This window comes from Crassostrea angulata, chromosome 6, assembly GCF_025612915.1.
Source record: "Crassostrea angulata isolate pt1a10 chromosome 6, ASM2561291v2, whole genome shotgun sequence".
Classification (NCBI taxonomy): domain Eukaryota; kingdom Metazoa; phylum Mollusca; class Bivalvia; order Ostreida; family Ostreidae; genus Magallana; species Magallana angulata.
In genome coordinates, this window is record NC_069116.1 from 16,149,847 (window position 1) to 16,163,368 (window position 13,522).

The window sequence follows — 13,522 nt, forward strand, 5'->3', positions numbered from 1 at the left end:
CTTTACTATGGCTACTGACAGGGTTATTTTTAAGACAATTTATGGTAGATATACATTGTACATAAATAGGATATCTCATGATTTGCGATGGTATATGATTTTTATCCAACGAGTTGTGTGAGGTTTTTTTTATCCCCGAGCCTTTGCAAGGGGATTAAAAAAACACAACAAGTTGGATAAAAATCATATACCATTGCAAATCATGAGAGATTTTTTTTATCACATGTTTTACCACATATCTTGTTATAAACCTCAATCTTTTATTGTGAGCCGCACAACACATTTACTACAAGACATCAAGAACTTTACGCATGAAAAAAAAGTTCCTTAAAGATTAAAGAAACATTTCATTTTTGAGCATATTATTATGAACACATGGAAAAAAAATAAAACAGCATTAAATGCTTCACATTTACAACTTTACACTTTTCAACTGAATTGTTTTGTTGCTTTGTCATTCTACGTCAATCATCCGCCTGAAACTTCATAATGTTTAATTATGACGTCACATGGTGGAAGAACACACAGTGGAATATAAAAAATTTATCCCATGAGTGATATCCACCGTATATTGAAAAAAACGTGATAAATCATGGTATATACCAGTAATGTACTTTTGTACAGTTTTCTTTGCGGGTTGAGTTGAGTCAGTCATTTTACTATTGTAGATAGCGTGGGCAATGGGGACTTTGTTTGAGATAACTGTAGCTTCTCTAGTCATTCCAACCCTGGGATGGAGATGGCTTGTTGCCCTCTCAGCCATTCCATCATTTCTCATCTGTATCTTACTTAAGGTAGGCATGCACAAGTTAGTAATGCAAACAATTAGCAATAAAACATAATTCTTTATCATGATAAGATTCAAAGTTTTTTGGTCAATGGTGCATGCATGTACTGTTTGCAGTTTTTCCAATAAAAAGGTGTAAAAAGAGAATATCATATATAACCTAAAAGATTATATTAATCTTAATATAAAGTTTGATAATTATATTATGTGGCAAGAATAACAGGTAAGCTCTGAAAATTAATGTATTGTTTTTAAGCCACTTGCTATTACATTGATTAATTGTATTCAATATTGGAATTGGAATGTCTCAGCAATTTTAAGTTAAAAAATTATGCAAATAAAACTTTCCAGAACTATTTTAAAGAATCTCAATGACACAATTGTTGAACATTCTAACTTCAGCTACTGCCAGAATCAGCTAGATATCTTGTTGCTGCAGGAGAGAAGGACAGGGCACTTAGCGTTCTACAGAAAGCTGCCAAAATTAACAAGGCCAGTCTCCCAAAAGGAACACTGACAGTGTCCAAAAGTGTAAGACATCTCTGAAATTCAGGAACACAAATGTAGATTAAATTTTGTACATGTATTTTTAAATTTTTCTTCATGTCATACATGTATGTCCCTTCATTAGGGACTCATTATACCCCGCTCCGAAGGAGAGGGGGTATACTGTTTTACCCTTGTGTGTGTGTCTGTCTGTCTGTCAGTCTGTCCGTCCGTCCGTCCGTCCGTCTGTCTGTCTGTCCGTCCACAACAAAAATTTCTGTCGCATTTATCTTAGCAGCTATTTATCGCAGATGCTTGAAATTTTTACACAGTGTTTGTTAAGGCATGCCATATCGTAGGATATATTTTTTTACCAATCGGACATCAACTTCCTGTTAAATGACGACTTTGCTTATTTTTTAACCAAAATTTTCAAGCAAATTTTTGTCAAAGAATTCTCAGCAACTGTTTATTGCAGATGCTTGAAATTTTTACACAATATTTGTATAGGCATGCCATATCGTGGGATATATTTTTGTACCAATCAGGCTTCCACTTCCTATTAAATGAGTACTTTGTTTATTTTTAGCCAAAATTTTCAAACAAATTTCCGTCAAAGATTTCTCAGCAACTATTTATTGCAGATGCTTGAAATTTTAACACACTATTTGTTTTAACATGCCATATTGTGGGATATATTTTTGTATCAATCAGACGTCAACTTCCTGTTAAATAATGACTTTGTTTATTTTTAGCCAAAATTTTCAAACAAATTTTCCTCAAAGATTTCACAGCAGCTGTTTATCGCAGATGCTTGAAATTTTTACACAGTGTTTGTTAAGGCATGCCATATCGTGGGATATATTTTTGTACCAATCGGACGTCAACTTCCTGTTAAATGAGTACTTTGTTTATTTTAGCCAAAATTTTCAAACAAATTTTCCTCAAAGATTTCTCAGCAGCTATTTATCGCAGATGTTTGAAATTTTAACAGACTATTTGTTTTGGCATGCCATATTGTGGGATATATTTCTGTACCAATCGGATGCCAGCTTTCTGTTAAATGTCGACTTTGCTTATTTTGCATATTCACATCAGAGCGGGGGTATCACTAGTGAGCATTGGCTCACAGATATCTTGTTTATCAGAATTATAATCTGTTTTTTTATTCAATGATAATATGATTCTTCAAATGAATTATAATATCCAAAACAAACATATTGATGCCATAAACACATACCGGTATAAACAGAACAACTAAAAAATTATATTGACTGCAGTAATGATCAAATATTGATTCTGCAAAGAGACCTGTAAGCATGTATTTTTGTGTAATCAAATCACATACAAATACCCAATGTTTACTGGATATTTAGATTTTTTTTATCATTTTATGCCAAATTTTAGTAAAACCTATGCTTATATTTTTGGGGTTTTGGTGTAACAGGGAACTCGGGGAAACTTTCTTGATTTGATGTCGCCAGAATATCGCCGGACGTCCTTACAGATGTGGCTGATGTGGTTTGTCACTGCGTTCTCTTACTATGGGATGGTGCTAGCCAGCGCAGAAATTCTACAAATCCACAACAGTGGGGAAAACTCAAAGGGTAGGTCTCCCCTGACTATTTATCACCCCTGAACATTGAATGAACACTTGTCAATGCTTGTGCTTTGTGTACCTGGTATGTGCCAAAAACTACAACCTCATTGCAGTAGAGTTCACATTGCATTGTTCTTACATTTACTCTGTATTTACTCTTTATGAATTTGAATATTGCAGATGCTGAAAGCTGTAAATGTAATCTGCTAAAACATGATGACTATATAACTATGTTGGTATCTACTTTTGGAGAGTTTATAGGTATGTAATGGGCATCCAAATTTTTATGTACAATAATTTACATGATTTGTTCAGTTATTTTGCATGATATTATTATGAACTTAACATTAATTTTAACATACTATAATCTTGTAAAAATGAATATTCCTTTTTTGCCTTTAATGCATCATTTGATATACAGTAGTTTGATGTCAGTGTCTATTTTCTCTTAAAAACATAATTTTATCACATGAAATTTGGAAGAGCAATCAAAAATAACATTTACTTTGACGTTGTCTATCATTTTGTAAATTGCATATCATATATACATATATTGTAAAGAATTCAGTGATAATCTTGATGCAGCTCTCCCCTTGAACCTTCTGCTGATTGATCGGATCGGCCGACGTTACACTGGTGCTGTCAACAGCTGTGGAATGGCCATCTTTTTCCTCCTTCTCCAGCTGAAAATGCCACAAAGCCTGCTGACAGTTATCATGTTCATGGTGCGGGGATTATCTCAAGGATTGTTTAATTTTGTTTACATATACACTGCAGAGGTTTGTTTATTACTTTTGTATTCTTTTTAATGTTTAATTTCAAACAATTTGATAAAATGCTATTACTTTTGAATTCTCACCCACTAATGTGGTTTTCTTGCCTAGAACATCCATGAATTTACTCTCACAAGGTGAAGATGCATTTTTTGAATGTCACTTTGATGTGTTAAGGTTTTAAAGGAAATACCAGTATGTTGAAATTAATGAGACATTTTTTGACATTCTATATTAAAGCATGGGAAAAGTACCGTAATCAGAATACCTATTTTCAATTTGACATCAATTCAAAGAGTAGGTCAAGAACATTTTATATCCCATTTTTTGAGAGACTTTAGACATTCTTGATACATGAATATTTCATTACCATATTTTTTTTTTTATATTTCATTGTAAACGACAGTTTAAACATGATTTTGCATTGTGTTTACCAAGAAATTAAACCTTGATACACCTTATCAAACAAAGCAATTGTTATGAAGCATCATTAAAAGAATTCATATCTTAAATTTCATAAGCCTGTAGGCACCTTTCATTTAATAGATCTTGATCTTAAAAGCCATAATGACAAATACAGAACCAGAGGGATGGGAAATCACGATGAAATCAGACAAAGAGATTTCTCATATATTTCAGGTGTATCCCACCACCATTAGGACACTGGGAATAGGACTAGCCTCTGCCTGGGCTCGAGTTGGTGCCATGTTGACTCCTTTTGTTGCACAAGTGAGTTGCCCAAGCATAAAAATAAGACTCATATTTATGTACATGTAAAAAATCTGTATGATACTAGTATAATGTACATTTGTACAATGTATATTCAGATATGAAGACAAATGGTGGACAGTTTAATGCACATGTACCAGTTTACATTTAACCATTTACATGATTTTGATACTGTGATACTGTCGCATTTCTGTGCAGTGCTGAGCAACTTTTAGCAGATTATTTTAGAAAAGCAACATGAAAAATGATTTCCTCTCTATTAAAGTTATGTCCCCTCTTATTAATAAGAACACACATTTCTATTCATTATGTTTAACATTGTCTAGGGTATGTTAGATGGAAGTTGTACAGTGAACTTGCAAACTTTATTTTTCATTATGAGCTATCTGATTACACGAGGTAGGAGAACAAGGAGCGGATGGAGGGTCTGATTTTAATCAGATTGCATTATGAGGATATGTACTTGTAGGTTTTACTGGATAAATCTTTGACAGCAGCTGTATGGGTGTATGGATCTCTAGGTTTGCTGGCCTCAGTGTGTGCAATTCTCTTACCTATAGAAACCAAGGGAAGAGTACTACCGGTAAATTTGAATAGTTTTACTATATTTATAGGACATGTACCAAAATTAAGGGTGAGGAAATTGTCAGTTTAAGTTATAAGCTATATATACATGTAATTGTAACTGTTGATTACCGTAATTAGAATTAAATATGAAGAAATAGAAAAGTTCAGTGTTGATTAGGAAGATTATAAAGTACTGTATAATGTTTTGCAAAGCTTTGGTAGTTGATTTATCCAAACTTAATGTATTTGCAGCAATCTATAAGATAAACACACAGAGACAACATGACTTCAAGAGAGCAGGTTTAACTCATTAATGGAGGTTGTATCTCGATGAAGAGCAGGATTAACTCCTTAATGGAGGTTGTATCTCAATGCAGTTTTTCATCAGCACCTCATTGTGCAAGTTTTACAACAGGATGTTTTTACTCAGATTTAGTAGTGGTTATATTTTTATAATACACAATGTCAACAATTATTGACACTATATATACAAGGGATAAACTCAATCTTTTAACATACTCGAAGGCAATGGAAATCGATCACTGCAGATGATTATTTTTAATATATATATACATGTATTTACTCCTTTACACAGCTTGGCAATTATGTTTTTAAAGCTTTATTTAAAACCCTTACATAGCAATGCATGTATATACCAGTAAGTAGAATTTGCAATTTGTAACATTTAATGTTTTTTTTTGGATGTCATAAGTCCTATCACAAACCAGGCCATGCAGACAAATTGAATACCATGTACTGTGTGTGAGCGGGGTATTTTAATTTGTCTGCAGGGCATGATATTTTGTGAGCATGACTTGGTGTGTTATAGGCCTGACAACATCCAAAAATAAACATTCAATGCTTATAGTTATATTCATATTGATGTTTATTTTTATAAATATTTGTTTATTATTGCTTTAGAGCGTTTTACACGCTCTTAGTCAGGGTTGTGAAATATACATGGAACAGCCATATGTTGATATAACGTTATTTAGTTCGCTTCAGCGAAAAAAATATCAGTGTCAGAAACTTTGTCGAGAAAAATCTTTTTTATGAAAAGATATTATTTTTCATAAGTACATATCAAATGGTTTATATGTAAGTTAAAACGTTTCATTTAATCATATAATGATAGATATATTCAAATGCATGATAATATTATACTTGTGCTCATGTGCTGTGACAAGGCTAAATGTGTTTATAGGAAATTTTAAAATGTAGTAAATTTAAAATGCAAACATAAGGGAAAATGTACACAGAATGTAAATATATAATTTTTATCATTTTTATGAAGGATATTAAAAAAAAATATTTTTTTAATTTATTTTTTAGAACTACAATGCTCTAAGCTTATTTTGTCTGAATAAAAATATCAAATTCCAGATTCTTTTGTTTTTAAATATGAATTAATGGAATGTTATTTGATATGATAAGTATGTACGTGTGATGTATATAATGTAAGGACGTGTAAAATCAAGAGAGTCAATGTTTGAAGGGAAACATTCCCTCTTTCTGTATGTTGGTTGGCTCACAATATTATAATATTCAATCTGTAATAAAACAACCTCTTTGATTAGGTTATAAGAGTAATTAAATTATTGTCAAGGTACACCAGTGCTTTAGATAAAAGAAACACCAAATCGTCTTATATATGGGAATTTGAGTTAGATCAACACCATCATGATTATTACCTACATGTATGTGCAGGTCATGAATTGTCTTAATTGCTGATGGTTTCAACAAATCAATAAACTGGTTAGAACTGGATCTTGTAGATTTAGTCCTGTCAGTTTCTATACATCTGTGGATTACAATTAATTTCCGTACAAAATAGAGGGATGTGAATACATGTGAGTGTATAATGTTGTATCACTTCAGGGTATTATGCCACATTATGCAGTGACTGGTTACTCATAGAAATTAAGAGAGTATGCGTAAATGTGAAAAAAAAAATGAAATATAACATTTATTTCCTAACAATTATATATCATATTCTAAGGATGGTGTCTAATTTACAAAAATTATAAAATTAATTTTTAATGGAGCAGGAACTCGGACAAAGTTTATTACTAGGGTTGTAAGTCAGACAAAGTTTATTAGAGTTGGGTTATGAAACGTTTTGCAAAACAGCACTTGGTGCACCCCAATCACCCCACATGTGGTATAAACCCTTAACCCGTTTCGGCCTGTTCGGGTTGTGATACAATGCACGTTTGTCATGATAGACTAAGTACACGAGAACTGTCACGTTTATATCCAGACAATATCGTCTACAGTATACACTGGATATTTGTTACACTACAGTGTAGCCAGGGTTAGCTTTGTGGTCTGCGTTTGAATAAAGAAACTTCCGATGTAGACACAGCCAGAGTGTGATCGTCAGTCATCACTACCTATAATTTACAACCAACAAATATTTAAGATTGAATACTATTATTGTAGTTGAGTAAGAAGAAAAGACATTAATATTTATACATAGGCATGTACATGTAAGCAATTATTGTCTAACTTCTCCAGTTAAAAAAATCTTTCAGATGTCTGTATATCTACCATAGCTAACTGCAAGGCTTTTGTTCTAAATGACTTATTCGGATTTTCAAGTTCAAGTTCAAGTTCAGTTTATTCGCTCAAACCAAATAATTTGATACAAGAGGAACATATGTATATAATACACGCAAATACAAATCGTCAGAGGTACATACATGTACAAACAGGTACATTTTCATACAGGGAAAAAATATAAATAAAAAAGGACAGACTATAGAATCACTACTTATGTAAGATTTTGGTATAAAGGATCATAATAGGAAAACAACTAAGAGGAGCAGACAGCATCAAAAGTATTTGAAATAAATACACATAATTTTCTTAGCGATTTATTAAACAACTATTAAAGAAGCCTTTCTTTCCACGTTTTCTAATTACTTTAGACAAGCTCTCTCTCTCTCTCTCTCTCTCTCTCTCTCTCTCTCTCTCTCTCTCTCTCTCTCTCTCTCTCTCTCTCTCTCCTTTTAGACCCCCCCCCCCCAATCTAGATAAATGTTATGAAACTCCTTACAAAACTACAATTGTTCACCTGAAATTTTGACCGAGATTTGTGTCTAACCTTTTATCTTCCTAATTTTAAACAATGCGGACATCCTTAATTTATTTTAAGAAAACACAAACAATGCAATTTAAAAGACAGCGCAATTAAACAATACATTGGTTCCTAAATTAATTGACAGTACCATTAATCGGATATCAAAATAAAGATATTGTATTTCAGTGACGTCACAAGGGCGTGGATGAGACGGTCCCTTTTCTGTATTTAAATGCTGGTTTGCTTTACAGAATCAGCATTTAGAAGAGCATCGCTGTTGATCCAAGAAGGAAATTTGTAAGAAAAACTGCTTTTATTCAAAACTGTTCGTTCAATTTTAAAGACTCTTGCACTAAACCCCCGTCACTTCGAGTTTTGATACAGAGGGAAGGGGTCCAATAAGGCGGACGATATGTCAAGAAAACATAACGAAACGAACATTCGCAAGACTCTCAGAGATTCAGAACCACAACCATATTTGACCACAAAGGACTTAAAACTTTACTACTTTGGGTCCAAGACTTACGAAAGAAACGAGAAACCAAAGACGTTGAAGACGTGTACGCCAGGACGCAATCCGAAGAAAGTACGGGGCACGGGAAAGGAGAGGACTAAAGAAGCACCTTCTAAAAAATCCCGGGAAACCAGTGGTTCTGTTGAAGACGTTGACACAGACATGCTTGTCGCTTCTGTTCAAAGGTGGAGTGATTTTTATGACAGTCTGTGATGTATATATGCACCTTCTACCGCAGTCATTAGACAGTATATTACATTGTATTCATAGAACTTTACATTTGATTATTAATGTGTTCAATGCATGTAGTTTATATTTTTTTTTTTATTTACTTCTTGGTAAATAATTATGTAGATGTGCATTGTATTTACGTCTTACAAACTTGTACTGTACTTTAAGTACTTTAATATACAATGCGAGAACATTGTACATGTAACAACTAGAGCAAGAATAGCAATATTTTTGGCGTTTACGGTAGATCAAACTTCGAATTTCTAGATTTGCTTTCAACGAAACTTTTTCCGTGAAATAATAATTTTCATTAAGTAAGGATTTTTAAATTGATATAATTTTAAGAAATTTCATATTATATTAAAATGAATAAACCAATTACTATACAGACAATGTTAATTGTTGGTATTTTGTTATTTTGTTGTATTTGCCTTTTCTATCTGTATAACATTTAAACCATCTAAAAAGTGATAGCTATGGTGGTTCAGTTGTGGAAGGAAGGGTGTTGTAAGAAAAAATACTACACAACCTGCGTCAAGTTCTGGCTTTTCTTATACAATCGTCGCGAAATTTCTAAGAAAACCAAAGTGCAGAACGCTCATTTGCTGTTCCACGATTTTCATATGTATGTATCAAAGAATGCTAAAATTTACGGTGGGTGCCATAGGACACATGCTTGAGATATTATGGTGGCAACGACTTTTATTTCGTGGCCACGAAATAAAAGTCGTTGCCACGAGATAAAAGTCGTTGCCACGAAATAAAAGTCGTTGCCACGAAAAAATAGTCGTTCCCACGAAATAAAAGTAAAAATAAAAAAAAAAATCTCAAGCATACTTGTATGTCCTATACGGCAGCCACGCGCCACCGTAAAAATTGGCTGCTTCACAAGTTAGATTTTTTTTTTTTATATTAAAAACCTGTGGATTTCAAATTTTTAATACTTTTGTTAACAGCAATGACAAAATGTCTATGAATAAAAAAAAATTACAAAGCGCAAAAATTCTTAAAACTAATAAGATTTTTGCCGGATTCGAAATACGCTTGGTTTGAGTATTACTTTATAATGTCGACTTCCTGTAAAATTGAAAACACAAAAAACCGGCGGCATGGCTGATGTGTTAGATTTACAAGAGGGTGGGGATGAATTTGAAGTAGATGAAGAGGGAGATCGTAAGTTTAATATTATGTGTATGTGACGCGTAAATTTCTATAGCTAAAATTGCGTTACCATCTTCTAAAATGTGAAAGTTGTGATAGGGTAAGATGAGGACGCCAAACGAATTGTTGACTAGATTTACAGCGATTTCACTGTATTTTCATTAGAATAAGAAAATTCCTTTGTGTTTGATATAGTTTTAAACATTCATTTGAATATAACAATGGACCTCTATCAATATTTGCTTTGGTTACCTGAATTTCCTCTGCTATTGACACCCTGATTTCATTACGTTTCTGTTGAGAGTGTTTTCTTATTAGGTAAAATATCTACTTAATTCATTGCTTAAGGAAATAAAATTTCAACTTAAATGTTAAATCTTTCAGGCTGTTGTAATTTTAATTTTTATTTTTTTTGGCGAAGTTGGATTATACTTAGATGTAGAATTGAAAGTGTAAAGGTGGATATATATGCCTGGTGGGAAATTTACACTGTACACGTTAAGGTTACAACCGCATAAAATACCCCCCCCCCCCCCCAAAAAAAAAAAAATCCCAAGTGAGATTCAAAGCTTTTAAGTTGTCAATCAATACTATGATATATTCATGACAATATGCCAGATGGTGGTATGCAGATCGATGGAAGAAGAAGAATACTGATAGATTTGTCAGATTAATCACTAAATAATCTAAGTAAACACAACATATACAGAACTTCAAAACAACAAAAATGAAGATCTTAATCACTTTCAATGGCCATTCCTGGCCTTGCAATTAATGATACACTTGGTAATTGTAAATATTGAATTTGAATTTTCTAAAAACTTAGGACTCTAAGCACGATTACAGTAACTAAAAAAGATAAACTGGTCCAGATGTAGTAATATCTTTAATGTAAGGTTCTGTTGCTGAATGCTGATGCATCACAATTCCTTTTCTATCATAATTGTGGTCTCTATCTGTTTATATTTTTGAGTGGGATGAATTTGATAGTTACTTGTTTGACACACCTGGGTAGGTTGAATCTTAACTGGAGGGAGTAGATGTATAGGAGTGAATACTTTACATGACAATGGCCCAATCTTTGGGCATGTAGTAGCTGTAACAATCAATAATTTCACTAAACTAACATAAAAATGAATTTTATGATGTCAAAGAGTACATATTTGTTTTGGTTGCTCCTTACCTGTATTTGGTTGTAATGCCTCAAAGTGTTTAAAACATGGCTTAAAAGTTGGAAAGGGGATTGAAAAATAAAGATGCTGGGCTAAGCTAGGCCAAATTTAATTACCAGTACATTAGAGAGCCATCTTTAAATGATCCAAGCTACTCTTTTTGTTTCTTTCAGAGGGTTTATTGAAGTTAAAAGAGAAGGCTAAAAAGAGGAAAGGAAGAGGCTTTGGAGCAGGTATGATATATAAAATATACTGTAGTACTTGTAGTTAATTAGCATTGTGTATAGAAATCAAAATCATATTTATTTTTACCTCACTTTAATTGTAATACATTAGGTATGTCAATTTATATAACATTACTTTTTGACTACATAAATTAATCGTAAATTTTAGCAAAATTAAAAAACTTTAACCTCTTTTTCAGATGGATCAACACGCAGTGGTGTAGAAGACTATGAAGCCATGGATGTGGATGAGGAGGGGGGACCTGGACCTCAGAGATGTGAGTAGCCATTATTAATTACACGTACTGTAAAGGTCAATTAGTGGCATGATCAGCATTAAACACATAATATTACTGTAGCACTGGAAATGTTCAGTAAGACAATGTTATTCTTCCAGCTGTTGAAGGATGGATCCTGTTTGTGACCGGTGTACATGAAGAGGCACAGGAGGATGACGTTCATGATAAATTTGCAGATTATGGCACGATAAAAAACCTTCACCTTAATCTGGACAGACGTACAGGTTTTCTCAAGGTGAGAAACTCTTTAAATATATATATGTTCTGAGATTTGAACATTGTATTTAAGAAATAAGAAGAATGAGAACTTTTACTTACTTCTCGTTTTTGAATAAAATACTTTTTTTCCACAATTTTGCGCTAGGGTTATGCATTAGTGGAGTATGAAACTTTCAAAGAAGCACAGGCAGCAATGGATGCATTAAATGGATCAGAAATCCTAGGCCAGAAAATCAATGTGGACTGGTGTTTTGTGCGGGGCCCAAGGAAAGGAAGGTGAGTGATAAATCTCTCAAGAAAAAGCAGCAGTACTTTTAATGTAATAAAATATTGTAAATCATTTTAATTCCACAGCGTTGAAATTTCATGATTCGATGTTGAAATTTGACGATTTTTTTTTTAAAGTACAATCTACCATCAGCAATGATTTTGATTTTTCGCTGCAAGAGATATATCTCTTTGTTTCTACATGCGTATAAAACATTTCTGAAAACTAATGATAGTATTCATGGAAGGTTAACTTATGCGAAAAAAAATTCATCACAAACATAGTGAAATCAAAACCATCATGATTATATGCCAATCTACAGTATACTCTAAATGTTGCTTATATTTTTTTTAATCTCTAAGTTACCAAATCTTGATATAATGACAATTTCTTGATACTTGTACATCACTACTGAAAACATTGAAATCATTCAATTGTTGTATTAAATTATATGATACAGAATCTTTTTGAAATTGTTATTTAATCCTGCAAACTGTTTTTTCTATTCAAGGGGAAGAAAAGATGGGAGGAGGCGGTGAAATTGAATTTAGCAGATTATTTTTCATATGAACTTTATTTTTATCATTTTGTGAGGACTTGGACGCAGTGTTTTTTTTCTGTCTTACAAATAGGAAATCATCATGTTTTGTACCTTTGTGTTTGTTTTAAATAGAATCAATAAAGAACAATTATTTGATGGGATATTTCTTCTTTCTTTTTTATTTAAAGAAATACAGCATTTTTGATATTAGGTTGGATTTGATTTTCTTTTCATGACAGTTTTAAATACTATGATTTATTGTTACATTGTTGATGAATCAAATTCCATAAAACTGATATAGCAAATTCAATTATTTTTTCAATTGCTGCATTTGCTCAATATCATATGTGGTTATTTTGTAAGGGATCAGTGTTATTCTGAACTGTACTGGTTTTTTTGAAATTTAAAAGTGAAGATTGTTTAAATTTTGCAGTCCATCATCAATTTTATGCCTTGAACTTGCCTTAGATATCTTTTTCTGGTTGGGTGAAAATTTTTCATGGAAGATTTAATCCATATTTATATCAGCAAAAATATTAAATGATTATTTTTTTCATAAATATTTAATTTGATAAAATTTACAATTTATTCCTCTTGCTATTGTAAATATGATATTCATAAGATGTTTCAATGTTTTTATTGCTATGTAACATGAAATTATTTTCAGACTGAAGTAAAGTTTTAAATAAAAAAAAGACCTATACACGTGTTTCAATAATGAAGTCATAATGTCATAAGAACCGTCAAATAAAATGTTTGGTTAGGTTTTTTCATTTGTTTATATTTCAAAGTATCTTTTTTAAAACTCAACAAAGAAATCGTATTTCACATTACATGTATATGTTTCAAGAAACATAAATTTACAATAC

At 32.2% G+C, this 13,522-nt stretch overlaps 2 protein-coding genes across 5 annotated transcripts in view; both read left to right on the top strand.

Annotated features, from left to right (window-relative positions):
- LOC128188834 (putative transporter SVOPL) overlaps window positions 1-6,324 on the top strand; it is a 33,601-nt gene extending 27,277 nt beyond the window's left edge. For all 4 annotated transcript variants that reach the window (XM_052860117.1, XM_052860116.1, XM_052860115.1 and 1 more), the window contains exons 8-15: window positions 669-794; window positions 1,190-1,318; window positions 2,721-2,880; window positions 3,054-3,134; window positions 3,459-3,652; window positions 4,286-4,375; window positions 4,845-4,958; window positions 5,195-6,324. In XM_052860117.1, coding sequence (XP_052716077.1) covers window positions 669-794; window positions 1,190-1,318; window positions 2,721-2,880; window positions 3,054-3,134; window positions 3,459-3,652; window positions 4,286-4,375; window positions 4,845-4,958; window positions 5,195-5,209 — 909 coding nt within the window. In that variant the 3' untranslated portion in view covers window positions 5,210-6,324. The remainder of the gene's footprint in view (window positions 1-668; window positions 795-1,189; window positions 1,319-2,720; window positions 2,881-3,053; window positions 3,135-3,458; window positions 3,653-4,285; window positions 4,376-4,844; window positions 4,959-5,194) is intronic.
- Window positions 6,325-9,813: 3,489 nt separating this feature from the next.
- On the top strand, window positions 9,814-12,812 carry LOC128188252 (RNA-binding protein 8A-like). The gene is made up of 6 exons (XM_052859200.1): window positions 9,814-9,942; window positions 11,276-11,335; window positions 11,527-11,604; window positions 11,724-11,860; window positions 11,990-12,120; window positions 12,624-12,812. The coding sequence occupies exons 1-6, from the start codon at window positions 9,879-9,881 to the stop codon at window positions 12,649-12,651; spliced, it is 498 nt and encodes a 165-aa protein (XP_052715160.1). The 5' UTR covers window positions 9,814-9,878; the 3' UTR covers window positions 12,652-12,812.
- Window positions 12,813-13,522: the final 710 nt, after the last annotated feature.

Excerpts from the sequence above, each read along its gene's own strand:
- LOC128188252 (XM_052859200.1), top strand. The coding sequence starts at position 9,879 with ATGGCTGATGTGTTAGATTTACAAGAGGGTGGGGATGAATTTGAAGTA. Across the intron at positions 9,943-11,275 it reads AGTAGATGAAGAGGGAGATC|AGGGTTTATTGAAGTTAAAA; the intron begins GTAAGTTTAATA and ends TGTTTCTTTCAG. Across the intron at positions 11,605-11,723 it reads GGGACCTGGACCTCAGAGAT|CTGTTGAAGGATGGATCCTG; the intron begins GTGAGTAGCCAT and ends TTATTCTTCCAG.